Source organism: Apteryx rowi, unplaced genomic scaffold (assembly GCF_003343035.1).
Source record: "Apteryx rowi isolate R43461 unplaced genomic scaffold, aptRow1 scaffold_226, whole genome shotgun sequence".
NCBI lineage: Eukaryota > Metazoa > Chordata > Aves > Apterygiformes > Apterygidae > Apteryx > Apteryx rowi.
The window spans coordinates 427,657-443,270 of record NW_020448597.1 but is presented as its reverse complement, the minus strand read 5'-3'; the positions used below and the strand labels follow the sequence as shown (position 1 = coordinate 443,270).

At 38.0% G+C, this 15,614-nt stretch overlaps 1 protein-coding gene across 11 annotated transcripts in view; it reads right to left on the bottom strand.

Moving 5' to 3' along the window:
- Positions 1-109: 109 nt before the first annotated feature.
- AKAP9 (A-kinase anchoring protein 9) overlaps positions 110-15,614 on the bottom strand; it is a 129,024-nt gene continuing 113,519 nt past the window's right edge. For 9 of the 11 annotated variants that reach the window (XM_026065339.1, XM_026065344.1, XM_026065340.1 and 6 more), the window contains 14 exons: positions 15,190-15,378; positions 14,373-14,517; positions 13,340-13,559; positions 11,370-11,520; positions 10,056-10,721; positions 8,490-8,695; positions 7,483-7,591; positions 6,403-6,588; positions 5,665-5,865; positions 5,023-5,255; positions 3,821-3,906; positions 2,678-2,798; positions 1,321-1,460; positions 110-656 (listed from right to left, as the gene is read on the bottom strand). In XM_026065339.1, coding sequence (XP_025921124.1) covers positions 613-656; positions 1,321-1,460; positions 2,678-2,798; positions 3,821-3,906; positions 5,023-5,255; positions 5,665-5,865; positions 6,403-6,588; positions 7,483-7,591; positions 8,490-8,695; positions 10,056-10,721; positions 11,370-11,520; positions 13,340-13,559; positions 14,373-14,517; positions 15,190-15,378 — 2,697 coding nt within the window. In that variant the 3' untranslated portion in view covers positions 110-612. Of the gene's footprint in view, positions 657-1,320; positions 1,461-2,677; positions 2,799-3,033; positions 3,907-5,022; positions 5,256-5,664; positions 5,866-5,886; positions 6,296-6,402; positions 6,589-7,482; positions 7,592-8,489; positions 8,696-10,055; positions 10,722-11,369; positions 11,521-13,339; positions 13,560-14,372; positions 14,518-15,189; positions 15,379-15,614 lie in introns of those variants that run through there. The other 2 variants (XR_003253421.1, XM_026065349.1) reach the window with 2 other exon arrangements.

The window sequence follows — 15,614 nt, the reverse complement described above, 5'->3', positions numbered from 1 at the left end:
TACAGCTGCAGCCACCAAAAATGAGAAGAGCACAAAGAGGACCGAGCTTTGCTGTGTGAGTAAGAGAGCAGTTCTTGAATTTAAAGATATTTCAAACAGTAGAACACAGTTAAAAGGATGAAGTCTTTATTTCAGTACTTTGACAAAATACCCATAAAATTCAAAACTTCTACCATTACAAAAATAGGTCTCTACAAGTGATATTCTGTCTGCACTGCCAGTAGCAAATACTACGACAGAGGTGTGTAACTTCAGTAGCCTTGCCAGAAAAAGTGCAAGTGAACTTCACTGAATGTAGCTCAATTTCATTAATACACAAGTTTAATCTTTGCACCCTTTTGATAAATACACACTTCATAAGTTAATCATTTAAATTAGCATTCCACAAATATACATGTAATTTGATGATTTTTTTTTTGCATGAACACAAAGTTCCTATATACATAAACCCCAGTCTGCGTGGGTGTGCCAGGATGGAACTGTATACAATCATACAGCTGTGTTTGTATTGGTCCCACAATATACACATTATACAAAAGCACAGAAAGAGCACAGATTTACAGAAGGCAATCCATTAACATCACTAGCAGTGATGGAGATGTTGAAAGGATATTATCTTCTCATACCAGAGTGCAACTGAGTGTATGAAGTGGAACCTGTGAGATGGAGAAAGATTTTAATCAGAATACTTGAAATAAGTAGATGATCATTCACAAACCCACTGGTATTTAGATGAATAAGTAAGAATGACAAATTTTACACAGAAAATCTTTTAAGAACAACATTTCCTCAAATAATGGATTTTGTGTTAAACTAACCCAGTAACTGTCAAAGAACACCACTCAATCAAGTTTGATAAGTCAACATCCCATTGACCTGACAATTTTCTTTTAGAGTAGAAAAGTGATTATTGTTTATGAGACAAAATGGCTGTAACTTCTCTAATCAAGGTGACAGGAGAAGAAATTCCCCTTGCCACCTTCTCCCCCCTGTCTTTTGGGTACATTTTTCACCATCTAGCTTAAACTCTTAGTAAGACACCAAATGAATCCTAGCTGCACATTTATTATAGGTCAAGGAAAGTTAAAAAGTATTTCTGATAAAATCTATAATTACACCTGTATGCAACTTCAAAGCATTTAACAATTTTCTTCTGATGAGCTTTTTGCTACAGTTAAGAATAACTTCTTGTTTAAGCTTGAATATGCCTAAAAAATTAAAGAAGTTTGCTATGTATCTCAGAGAGTCAGCATACACTTTCTAATTTAGACCTGTCTGGTACTACCCAGAAATCATGGAGTGGACTCCCTAAGTATTTACCTGACTGCACACTTCCAAGTCGCCTCTGTAGTGCCTCCAGCCGATTGATATAATCTGTTAAAGCTCTTTCAGGATCATAGTTCTGCAGTTGAGAACACGCAAAAGAGACCGGGTTTAAATCAGCATGCATGCCGTGGAACCTGGGGACAGAAAAACACATGTTTTCAAAAAACAAAATGATGTTTAAAAAAAAAAAAACATCAGCAGGCATAGCAAAATAGTGTTAGCAGAGGTACTTTACTGAATGCCTGTGTGTTAACTTCCCTGTACAGTAGCTACCACATCACTTAATCTCCCTGCCATTTATTGCCCAAGCCATCATACTGCCTCCTCTAGGGAAACTGCCCTTCCCAGGCACCTGTTCTTTCTACTGTATCTGATTTGTTGCTCCATTCCTTTGGGAAGAAGACTGACGAGCAAATTCCTACTGAAACTCCAGCAGAAGCAGCAGTAGATTCAAGTTTGCTTTTCTATTAAGCTTGTGTGAACAAGGGCACAGCCATCTGTATAGGATTCTGGCTCTCTTCATTACTTTTTGTAAGTAAAAGTCAAAAGCAGCTAAAATAGATTAAATATTTTTTCCATGTAAACAACTGTCGTTGTCACAAGCTAAGATCACAAATGTGTAGGTGCTTCATAAAAAAATGAAGAGCTAGATCTGCTAGAATCTGATTTTCAAAACAGCTGGGACCCCACAACTCCTTATGAAGTCATCAAAGGCTGACAGCGCTCTCAGAAACCTTGCCTCCGGTGAAAAATAACCGATTTCACTGTGTGCGTACTGCTAGTATCACAGCTTAGTACAGCTGACAAAAAGAATTTAAACAACAAGGAGAGCTACCAAGCAGGTTCCAACCATGGTCTGGCCACTAGGCCATGGTAATTCGTCACAGCTCTCGAGGCCATGGTGGTTCGTCACAGCTCACAGTAACTAGACGACCCTCCTCAGCCAGCGAGCTGCCCTGCTTTTCCCTTTCCTGTGAGTGCAGCTGAGGCAGCTGTTCCCCAGACCGCACCAAGCTGCCAACCAGAAATGGGGACAATCAGCAGTGGTTCGCTTGGTCGCAAAGCCTAGACTCGGCCGATGTGTATCTGCAACAGCTCTAGCCAACGGACTATCATTGGGTCCAAGAACACTACATAATTCAGTGAAAGTCTGCAAGCTTAGGCCTTATTTGGGCTATGGGTAAATGCACATTTAAGGCCTAACAAGTAATTTACTATGTTTCCTTACAGAAAAAGAAAAAAAAAAAATCTTATGGCATCTAGGGTTACAAACCTTAGCAATAAAAGCACTGATGCATTTATTTAGTAAACAGTGTTCTGAAAAAGAATAATCATGTAAAATAAAACATACTTATGCTGAAAATTTACAGGAGATCTGGGAGACTCCATGTCTGATCTGGATCTGTAAGAATGTCTTTGTTCTCCATAAAGATCCATGCCACCAGAGAATGAATCAGGCCGTAATTCATTACCTGAAAATATAAATAGCAGTGTCTTGGAAAGCATAAAAAAAAAATAAAGACCTTTTTGCACTTTACTGGAAATCTCATGTGCAAATTCTCTGTTTGCATATCACAAAATGTGGGCATTTGTTAAAAGTAGGGCTTGTACACAATCAAGAGCGACGTTCTTTGTCTCTGCTGATTCAGAGCTCGGAAAGAGGCCCTTAGCATTGCAGGATGTTTAGCAAACACACAGTTTGGCTACCTGGGACATCTCTGGCAACTCCCTAGTGGCAGAGCAGGTCCCTCCTCAGCTCAGGGGTATGCACACCCCCAGCAACCAAGCCCGGTCTTGCCCATTTCAGACGGCCTTACAGAAGGCCCGAGGTGAAGCCCTGGCCTCCCTGAGGCTACTGACGCTGCTCCCATGGACCTGGCAGCACAGGCTTTTCAGGCAGACCTAGATAGCAAGGAATTAATAAAAGGCTTTTGATTCTCCTTAGGCTCCCACCAAAACCAAAGAGAAAACCAGATTTCCTGAACTTTAAGCTGTAACGAGGGAGCAGCAGATGTTTTGTCCAGTAGGATTTTGAAGAAAAGGCCAGGGAGGACTGTGCAACAGGCTCTGCTGCCCTTGTCTGTGGCTCTCTGGGGACCTGTCGTTACTAAGTTTCTTCCATCTGTCCCCGTCCACAGTGTTCCCTCTTTGAACTGGGGATACAAATCTCTCAGGGGAAACCCACGGAGGCAGGTAAAATTGTTATGAAAAACACAGTCCAGAGGGAAAGTTGCCTTTTTTTTTTTTTTAAATCCTGCCCACAACGAAGCAAAACAAGATTGAAGAGAAAGTGAATAGCCTAGTGTTTGAGCAGACCATGGAAACAATCAGAAACATGAGAAATAAATTAATATTAGCAATTACAGTGAAAGGAAGGAGGAACAGTAACCCATTCACTCTGCCTGAGGAAGATGAAAATTAAAAAACACCTTCATTACGCAGTGGTGTTACTTGTGAATACCTTTTCTTCAGCCAATACTGGACTATGATTTACCTGTGTTCTGGCTAAAGACATCCCTATTGATACTTAGTATACCAGAACCCGTAACTCTGTGCCATCGACGAACCAGGAACTTCATTCTGCATTAAAAAAAAAAAACAAAAACAAAACCCCGCAAAGTTGTCATTTAAAAAATCTGCTATATTCTAGTACATGCAAGAATTTCTTAACAAACAAAATGAGTAGATGGGCTTCTAAAATCTGAAGATTAGATAGAGAACATCCTTATACGCATCCCTAGACCGTAAAAAAAACTTTTGTCAAAATCACCTTTCAGTTTCACCTCTGCAATTCCAGTGATTCCAGAGGTGTTGCAAAAGTAAAGCAGACAGCAAACAGCTGTCTGGAACAACACAGCATCCACATTTTAATATACAGAGTCACACTAAATAAACATTCTGCCCCACTGCATCACAAAAAAATTAGTAACAGCAGTGTGTTCTGAGTAAAGTCTCACGATAGCTATAGAAATAGCTCCTTGAATTCACCCTAGACACAAGCCTCAAGACAACAGCAAGCAAAAATTTTTGGAGGTTCAAACCCTTGTGAAAGAGGTTTATTTGCAATATAGCAGGACTATGATAGTAACAGCTTTCACTTTTTCTTTTATTCATCCTCAGTCTGAGGCCCACTGTCTTGTGAATTCAACGGACTACACGCATAGCTGAAATTATGCATACAGTGAAGGACTTTCAGCACTGAGGCGTAACACAGCACATTATAGCTTACATATTTCTTCACCATTTTTGAGCATTTCAGCAACTTGATTTCTTGTCATCCATAAATCTGTATGACACTTATGATACTTATGTTTAAAAGTTTAACCTTTAGAGGAAATTAAGCTGCAAAAAATACATCTGTAAATAAGCACACACTCTAGAAATTATTATTTTTTTTTTCTAAGTTATGACTGTATCCAATACATTTTATCATTAACTGATTATTGAATACAGAGCCAAGAGATTTTCAACTAGAATCAAACTGCTGAGTATCTCAAACACCTTACTCCTATTACAGATTTTACCTATGCTCTGTTCAACTCGTCACCATACACAGTATGTTATTTTCATGACTACCAAAAATGCAGTTTAAACAGGATGGAACATGAGAAATTCTAGATTCAGTCAGACAGCTACAAAAGTAGATATTAAACTGCATATTCACACCTGTTAAAACTAAAACTTCCTCCAAATTACCTTGAAATTGCAATGGACACTCTGACTGCAGAGCGAAACCTTGTAAAACCCTTTGAATGATGTGTGATGATTTCGAGGTCTGTGTAGGAAGGCTGTCCACCCATCCGTGCAATGAGGGCCAGTGTGGCTTCTTCACACTCCTGGAATCCACCTAGTAACAGCAGTAAGTATTTCTTCTGATATATGAGAGCTTTCCGAAAGCTCTCTGCTCGTAGGTATTTTCCGTAAATTCTCTACAACAAGAAATAAAGCAAGCACCATAAGCTTAAAAATTATTAGAATTCTAAATTTTTTATATTGTTACTCTGACAGCATATCTGTGATTATTCATTGCTTGCTATCATGGAGAGACTGCAATACTGCTCAATTGTTGAATGTAGCTGCATCATGTGGGGATGACTGGAAGAGCAAGAAATGTAGCCTGCATTTCTTGGGCTTCTTCCCCTTCAGAGGGGACAAAGTAGGTGCTTTCATATTATTCTTGGGGACAAGAACAGAGCCATGTTTCTGGGCATGCGACTCTTAAAACTGACTCGATATCAGTTTACTTAGAATGAGCAGAGTGAACACAAAGAAAAATAGACCCAAACCAAAATGAGAAAACCAGCTGTAGTTAGCATGCAGGCAATGAAGTCTTCCTACCCTTAGGATAGCATTTTCAGAATCTGATCCCAGTTCTCTGAGGAAAGCTTCGCTCCTGAGTTCTGCTCTCAGCTTGGAGAGCTCTGCATCGGCTTGTTTCAAAGACTTCTGTAGTGATAACTTTTCTCTGTTCCAAATTTCCTTCTCAGAGGCAACAAGAGTATCGATATTAACTCCAACATCTGATGAGTGTCTAGAAGACTGAAGAGGGAAAAAAATCCTTAATTTGAACCACACAGTTCTGAAAAGCCTGAGCTGTGTCATTCTAGTCATTGATTTGGTGGAGAGGTCAAAGTTACTGAGAAAAAAAATCCAGTGAATGGGCCTGCAGTCAACCTGGCATCCTAACACCTATCTAGCCAGTTTGCGAGCATGACCAACTTCCTAAAAAAATCCCCTCAGTGGATCATACTAGCTTCATGATCTTGAAGATATCTGGATCTATCTGCTCTCAGCTGGGTGATGAGATACAGATTAAAAGGAGAAGCAGAAGGAATTTAAAAGGGAAGAGCAGTTAACAAATGAAAGGTGGGTAAAAATCACAAAGTTTACTATATAGTAAACAGTGAGTCAAGGTATCTTGACCACAGGAGAAGAATAACTCACATCTGTTTACTCTGCAGGAGGGAACCTGAAAAAGACAGATAACTGAATCACTCCCCCACTTAGGTGGCTAGGACAGTGTTAGAGTTATTTCACAGCATAATGCAGTGAAAATCAGTGCCACTAAGGACATACATAGTCTCCACAATGTCCTCTGTGTTGGTTTCTTCTCAGTTCTTCCTCCAGTTTCATAACAGCATTCCTCAAATTATTCTTTTCTTCACTCAGTTTGCTGACAAAGCCCGTCAGCTCAGCATTTTGTCTCAGCAGCCTCTCAGTCAAGGAGCTAGATGGAGTCCCTGGTGGTAGCACTAGCTTCAGCTGGAAAGGAAAAAGAAAACCAAACCCAACCTGCATTAGATCTGAGTTGCCAGCTTGAATACAACTTTTGCTTACTGTGAAAAACTTTTGTGGATGATGACAACAACAACTTTGTCATTTATATAAAGAAAACATAAGTTTACATCTAAATTACATATAATGTGACTTTCTCCTCTATGCTTATCATGGATACCATAGCAGAATATTGCCACACAAGCTTAATCACACTCTAACAATGTGCAAAACTTTCCTACTGTGTTTAGATTTCTTTCTAACTTAAAGGAAAAAAAACGCACAAAGCTTTAAGTTATGTTGAAAACCCTTGCTTAAAATGCAGGAAAGGACCCAGTCAAGTTCAGTTAAAATTAAATATTACTGAAGTCTTTGTAACAGATAACCTCATTACATGTGTTATACAGGTGCACACAATCTTCTATTGCCTTTCCTTTGGTAAATACAGGGTAGTTTAAGTAAATGTATTGCATCAACACAATATGGTAAACATTAAATGTTGATTTTCATATCAGGGAAGTACTAAGCAAAGTTTCTCATTGTAATTGCAGTTACAGAAATACTATTGATACAAAAATATCTTTTCTTAAAAAATGCTAAGAATTTCAGCAATTTATAATTCCTTTATAAGGAATTAAAATGGAAAAGTTTTAATTTGAAAGTTATAAATTCACTTTTAAGGGAATTAAAGTTGAAAAAAATAAAAGGAGAGAGTTTTTTTTACACTTCACCGACTTCAGATCAGCATATACATTGGAACAGATTTTCCTCTATAAAGTACAGCCCTAGATAAGTACAAACTTAACAGCTCCTTGCCCATTTCCACTCACTCTCATCATCCAAAATCTCCTACCAAATCAAGTTACAATATTACACTCTCACCTCTTCTAGATACGACAATCCGGGTAGTTTTTGTAGCTCTGAAATAACTTCTTCAATAGCATTTTGTATTGCAATAAAGTCTTGATCATCTGCCGTTTCAAACTGTAATCTGAAATGAAAGTGACAGTTTCAACAGCATATATAGTTTAACACCACATAGTCAAACTGATCTAGCAGACACCTTTTGTCAATACACACACATTAGATCTTTAGCCAATTGTGTCAGCATAGTTACTGGAGTACCTGGCAACATTTTCAAGAGTGCTAAGTGACACTTAAGTAACTAAATTAAATTACCTCCAATTTATATAGAATTTACATAGAACAATTACTACTGATTTTGGGAAGAAATGTTCTACATGAACTATGTTTAGAAATGTGATCTTGATTCTCTCAAATTTGTTAAATCTGTGTGGACAAAATCTTATGGTGCTTTGAAGACACACTGCATTTTATTTTGCTCAAATGTTTCATGATTAACATTATATCAGCATCATAGCAAAATAAAAACAGATTCAAACTGGGCTCCTATGGACCTGGTATCATGCTATTTTTCTTCTTAGCAAGATAGTAACCAGACAAAGTAAGGTTCTAGAATATCAGTTTCATTGGCCTATAAAATATTATTTTTTTTCTCAGGGGGTCAAGGGGCAGGATCCATTGCAATAACTCCTAAATTCTTCCCATTATAATGTGAATTTATTAGTTACTAAATTGTTTTAAACAATCTTCCACCTACATCATGCCCAAATAAACCTTATCACTTTGCAAAGAAAGAAGATGATTCTGCTGTAACTCATAAAGGATTATGTTAAACATGCAAGATGTAGAGCAGGACTTGCTACTCTGTGATCCAGTTTTACATCAGCACATCTTAAGTAATGGTATATATTCTAAAATAGAACAACACAGAAATTAGTTAGGCCTACAGTCTGGAAATTACAATTAAAATCCAATGTATTAGCTTACTGGCTGCTCTTAACCAGCAAGCTGAAGACTCATCTAACCTGCTAGCAGCCTTCCGAGCCAACTGTTTCAGCTTTGGAGATGCATTTTGTAGCTTTTGTCTGACATTTTCCAGAACTTTGGTAGCTGCAGAGATATCTCCTCCTCTCGTCAGTGTGGGGTAGGTTGATTCATTTGTCTCAGCTCCTTCCATTTTTTGCTGGAGAACCCAATTTCTTGTTCTCTCATTTGGCGTATCCCAGGTACTCTGTAGGTGTATATTTATATATAAATTGCATGTGGTACAGTGCTTTAAATCAGAAATATTTAATTCTGAAATACACAGTCAAAGGAACAGCACTGCAAAAGCCCACCGTGGATGTAGAGTCCAATCCCCAGGCACAGGCAACCATAGCACAAATGCTGCCACATGTGCAGGAATCCACTGAGCAAGTTCTCCTCACGCTCACCATCCTAACACACACACACACACACACACACACACACAAAACACTCTTCCTCAAACACACACACACACAAAACACTCTTCCTCAAACACACACACACACACACACAAAACACTCTTCCTCAAACACACACACACACACACACACACACTCTCTCTCTCTCTTCCTCGACCACAGGGCTGGCAGTTACCCTCCAGGCAGTAGGACGAGGTGCTGTGGCAGGAAGCCTGATGCTCTCAGGATTATCAGTACCTCAACATCCTGCCTCTAGCTGTGGGCAGTTTCCAGTGCTTCAGAAGATTAAAAACAGTAGCCAAATTAAATTAAGAGAAAAATATTCTTCCTGGCTCCACAAATAGCAGAAGTCAAAAATTGTGGAATAGTTACAAGATGGGGCAACCCCCCCCCACAATTGCCAAAGAAACAAGTCTCCCATCAACTCTAGGGTCATCAGCAAATCACCAATTTGGCAACAGTTATCTCTTGTAGTGAGGTTTGCACAGTTTTAAAAGTCTTTTAAAAATCATTTTATAGCTGCTCAAACTTTTTTTTTTTTTTATAAAGGGGAAAAAAAATTCACAGGCAATGGCAGTTCCAATTTTCAATAATCTAAAAATTAAGCTAAACTCTGAAATTAATTTTTTGCCTTCATTTCCTCCTTCTATTTTGTTTGCGAACATATACATATTCATGTGTATGCATGTTTGTTTCTTTATTCATTTAATTTTTGCAGCTGTTGGACAGGTCACTTTTTGATGTTTCAAAGACCACTTGTGGTCTATGAACTGAGGATTAAGAACACTGACCTGGAGCATTCCGCAGCGGGAACAGTTCACTTGCTAGACTGGGTGTGGGGAATATTCTTGTTCTACTATACTTGGATACAAAGTACTTGTATACATTCAGATGCACTTCTCCTATTCGCATTCCCCCTTTCACACCTCCGCAGCTTCATTCTCAGAGGATGGGTGTGAATAGTTCTGGGTAGCAGAACTAAAGTGGCTTAGTACTTTCCCTGCTGCCTATATTTTTGGCAGATGTAATCCAGAGACTGCATTATAGATTGAGTAAAGGCACAGTGGCAAATGATTCTAACTGAACAAGAGAATTAAAAGCAAAATTGCACAGTTCAGTGTTACAGTGCTCTAAGTCTTACTGTACCTCATTTCGATTGTGGCTTGTTCTTTCGGCCTCCTTTTTTCCTTCATTCTCCTGCTCCTTTTTCTGTAGTTCTTGGATTATTTCCTGCAATTTCTTTGCCTCATTCCCTAATTTATGAACTTCTTGTTTCTTTTCTCCAAGCTGCCACTGAAGATCTTCTACTTTGGACTCCAGTTCATGGAGTTTCTTCTGTGCTATTATGTTAGCATCTTGTTCTGCTTGTAATGCTTTCCTCTGGATCTGCCTTTCTTTCTCCATTTGCTGTCTCACTTGCACCGATTCCAGTTTATACTTCTCCATCTCACTTACTAACTCCACCACACGGTCATGCTTTTCATCCATTTGTTTCTGTAGCTCTTTAAGTAATTCCTCTGATGGATTAGGTGTTCCAGCTTGCCCCTTATCTTCAGCACTTTGAAGCTGAGCACACAGCTCCTTTTCCCTTTCTAGGGCACTGCTTATTTCGAGAGCTCGAACCTTCTCTGATTCGAGAAGCACCTGCAACTCTGAATTACGGCCTCGTTCACGTGACAGCTGGGCAGCACTGAGTGCTTCTTGGGATTCAATTTTTTGTTGCAGATCAGTTGACAGCTGTTTCTCTTGCTCCAAAAGTTTATTTAACTGTAAGTTCTTTTGCTTTTGATCTTCAAGTGAAAATTTTAAATCCTTTCATAAGAAAACAGAAGAAAAATTTGATTAAAACAATTTGTATATACTTTGCATTATTTTCTGCAAACTGCAAATATGCTAGCTGTACACAATTTGCTTTCAACAGGTTTTACCACTCATAATTCATCAGACAATACTCTGCATGCTGCAGTTCCATCTGATGTTAAAAAATATTACAGATATCTTTATTCTAAAATCAGATCATCTCATAAAATAAAGATATTTGTAACATACTTTTTAAAAGATATGAACAGCCATAGTTCTGAAGTTTAAGGTAATTAACTAAGTTTACTTTCTAGAACTGTGAAAGTGGTTTTCCAAGTTAAGACTTAACAATGTAAACAGATCTATGCTGTTAAAATGATTGCTGTTTTATCTTAATAATGTACTTGGATACCTGCTCTCTCTCACTGCATCATAAACTGCAGAGGTACCAAGGAACACAGTAACGTATTCTCTCCTAAAGCAACCCCCCTAGCCTGGGTTTCATGAGGTGAGCATGCTGACATTAAAACAGAGATAAACAACATGTCTCCTTAAATAATTGCATTTGCACAAAAACATAAGTTGAAATGAAGTGTTAACCAAAAGAATATTTGCATGTTCCTTTATGTTACAGGCAATTTGAGATTAGGGAGAGAGTACCTCAAGCTCTTCTCTTCCTCTTTCCTCACTGCGTTCCATTTTAGCTTTTTCCTTTTCCAAAGCCCACTGTAACTCTCTTGACTTCTTCTGTTCGTCTGCCAATGTATCCTTAAGTATATCTAGCTCAGCTGTTTTTTCTTTAACTTCAGTCCTAAAAGAGAAACAGGCAATCTTTAAGATTGCTGTCAAATATGGTCACAGTTCAGTAGGCTCATAACTATTTTCCGTTTACAAGCTGTTCAAAAAGCCACACATTTACTCAGATTGTTTGGATGCTTAATTTGTTCCATTAGGATACACAGAGGGTTTACTGTTTAAATCTGGAATAATTCACTTCAAGATACAGAACTTTGGAGGAACCCCCAGCTCTCCCTGTTCCTTCCAACTTTTTTCTTTTTGGCACACTTAGAGAGAAGACTGTAGCTCTAATCATAACACAGTAACATCAGTTAGCTGATATCTGCTCCATCTTCTTCACTGAAAACACTACCCATGTAGTAGAATAACAGTGAAAAGGCTATTTAGGAAAACAAACAACTCAAATACCCAGAAGAATTGCATAGCTCAATAGTGACTGAAAGCATATCCACCCTGCTAACTTTTTAGCTGGCTCAGAGGGAGCTAGTGTTCAATTTAAACCAGTGACTGGCCGGCATCTGAAAGGATGCACATCTTGTTATTGTGTGTCTAGAAGGATTTTTCAACCTCGGAAAAAGTTATCTCACTTTAGCAAAAAATTATGAAAACATTCAAATTAGCGTAAGAAAGTAAATTGCACCAGCAAATGCTGTCAGGGAACAAAAAGGACTTCAAGGATGGAGCAATGAAGTGGAAGCTACGAGACAGAGACTTCGGTCTGCAATGAAACTGAGTAAACGGGAATACGCCACAGGGGGGAGAGCAGGTTTGGGCGGACTGAGGTCAATGAAAGGAAGAAGGTATGAAACTGGTCGTTCCACTCCATCCCTGAAGTACGTATGCTGCCTTCTGCCTCTGAGTTGCCTGTACCTGCACTACAGACTAGTGCTTAGATGCAGACAAGCTGATGTGTAGTACTCTACAGCTCCATTTTCCATGAAAATGGAAAGCTCCCCAGGCATTGATTACTGCCCCCAGAGTAAACCTGACACGAACTTCCTATGCCACTTATGTGTAACGTCAGACAGCTTATCTTCAAAATATGTGTGTGCGTGTGTGTGTGTGTGTGTGTGTGTGAACTAACTTGGATGATTTTATGTTAAAGTCACGCTGGGGGACATTATGGGAGCTTATAGGATCTTTCTGCCTTCCAACACAAAAGCAGACACACCTTTAGCTGAACAAACTGCCTCCACAGAATTATAGCTATGCCCTGCAGAAGAACCCTGCTCCCACTGATCTAAGGCATAAGGTAATACCAAGCAATTCAAACTCTGTTTTAATTTGTTATCACTGACCTGAACATTAAGATACTGTATAGAAGGCCTACTCATCTTGTTAAGGCATAAATAATAAAGCATTTCCGGAGTGTCTTTCAAAATAATTGGCTTGGCACCTCTGCTATTGACCACTCCAAAGCAAGACTAACAAGTTATATGAGTTCCATATGAAAGTACTTGCAATGTCATCATAACTCTGCAACTTTTTTCTCCAACAGTTTTAGAAGCAGGAAAGCCTTTATATTAATAAATATGGTATAATTAGTTTGTATACAGTAGTCTAATGCATCAAAAATAACCCCAAAACGTCCTGGATATTAATAGGTCATTAAATCAAACTATGAATCAGATTGCCTTAATCTATAGAATTAGATTTTTTTGTCAACTAAGACAGAAGTCTATATTTTGTCAGGCATGTTTTAAAGAAAAAACGAGAAGCATTTACATTATATCAGATCAACTTCCTTAATAAAATCAGTATTATGATTTAAGACAACATAGAAAAGATCATCTTCACTGTCAACACAGAACACTTGGCACTGAACACCACACCTGATGGTTTCTAGGTCCTGGAAGTGCTTGTGCTGTGCTTTAAGGGTCGTTTCAAGCTCTAGTTTAGCTTGTGCAAGTTCACTCTTCAGCTCAGCACCCATCATTTTCTCTGAATTCAGCTGTTCCTGAAGCTCAGCTGCTCTGTCCTTTACGTTCCGGAGCTCCACTTGCATCTCCAGTATCTGTGACTGCTTCTGCTGCATATTATACTCCAGCATTTCTAAGGAGAGTACCATTAACATGGAAATTACTTTAGCAAACAAACAACACCGCTCATTTGGGTGAAGCTTCCCCTAGCACAGAGAATGACCACAAAGCTATCACTGACAGTGCTTTTCTTTAAACAGTGGAGTGAAAGCAAAAACATTCCTTTTATACTGGAACACATTTCATGCTTTCCAAGAAATCAGTTTAACTCTTAAACTTATTTAAAAGACTATATGCATAACCATATCAATATATGTCACTTGGATTATGACTAACACAACTGAAGTCAGTTATCATTTAAAAAATACATCGCTAACCTGAATTACATTTCCTGCAAATAATTTGGAATGGCTTATTATAAACATAATGGTGTGCACGGTTTTATTTTCCAAAGTATAAAAGATGTAGCAAATACTTGTGACAAAACACAGACATTAGGGATCTGATTACCTTACGTTTTAAAGTACATCTTTACATTTTTGTTGTTCAGTCTAGTTGCTATTTAGTTTACTCATTATGACTGAATATCCAACTTAGGTAATGTCAGGGCTGTTGGACCTAAACACTCAAAATACAAACCTGATTTTTATAATAATTTAAATAACTTTGCATCACTTTCAGTTAGATATAAGCCATAAGAACACAGACTACTTCTTAATTTTTGCAAAATTAGTCCAGTAAGATTGAAAAAGTTGAAAACTCAGCATGCTCAGGAGATTAGATTAATATCAAGATCACAGAGGAAAAAAAAAAGTCAACAGTTCTCCACCTAGAACTTTATCTGCGAGCACAGACATGAAAACATGGGGAAATTGACCTAAATTACCTTGGCTTTTTGAATCAATCTCTTGTTCTCTCTTTGGATTAGTTTTCTTACTGCTCATCTGAGCACGTAATACTTGAATCTCCATTAGCAAACTTCTTCTGTCTGCATTCTGAAGACAGTCCATAGCTGCTCTCTGATTAGTAGCCTATTAACATTTAAAACAAATTTAGAAGTAAAACTCCTGATTTTATTTTTTTAGAACAGTACAGTTATTAGAGTATCTAGAGAGTGCAGATATATTTACTTATGTAGTCACTGCGCACGTATATTTAAAACATTTTCAATTAAGTCAAAATTAACACAATATTATAATACATGAAAAAATTACTTGCCTTTTCTATTACACTACTAGGCACCAAAACTATAGAATCAAAAGAGCTATTAGTTTTATGGCAAATTCTAATTTTTATCACTAATCCTTCCACGTCCCACAGTAGATAACAGACCTCTCTGTCTGAATAGCAGCCTTATCGCTTCCCCTCCTCACAATTTGCTTCACATATACAAGCTACCTTTTCTCTCAGATAACCTATCGCTAATTACCTAAATGAAATCAAGCTCAGGACAACTGTTTTCACTTCAAAATTATCTCTAAAGGTTGTACTCTTTCTATAGCTTGAGTATCCAAAAATCTCTCTCCCCACTGCATCAGTTTTTATTATTAAAGACATCTCTTCTTCCTACAAGTCTTACTCTGCTTTCATCCTTAGACTGTCACGGATGCAACACTACACATATTTTTAATGGATTTAGACATTAAAAATTAAAATCTAACATAGGTATAAATAGGCCTTGACTAAAGTATGTTTTATGTTACCTGCTCTTGTAGTCTGTGCTCTAACTGATTCATCAATATCACTGCATCTCTTGTGCCCTGTTCTGCAAGTTCAGTTTGAAGTGCAGCAAGAACAACTTTTTGTTCTCTCAGAAAAACCTGCTGAATAGCATGTAGAAGTTCTCCTCGCCAGTCGGAGACCCCTTCAGGAGATTCAGAACTTGCATAAATCTAAAATGGTATAAAAACAATTTAAATAGCAAAATTAGCAAAATTCAAAGATTACATTAGTCTTGAGCAGTCATTACCATTTAATGTAAAGTGTGTGTTTTCAGTGGAATATTGAGCTTTTCTTATTCAATAGCTGCATAACATTTGTTCATACGGATGCATGTATCTATTGTACACATGCAATAATTTCTTTCATATGCACAGATGTTAAACTTCATGAAAATTTGTATCTATAT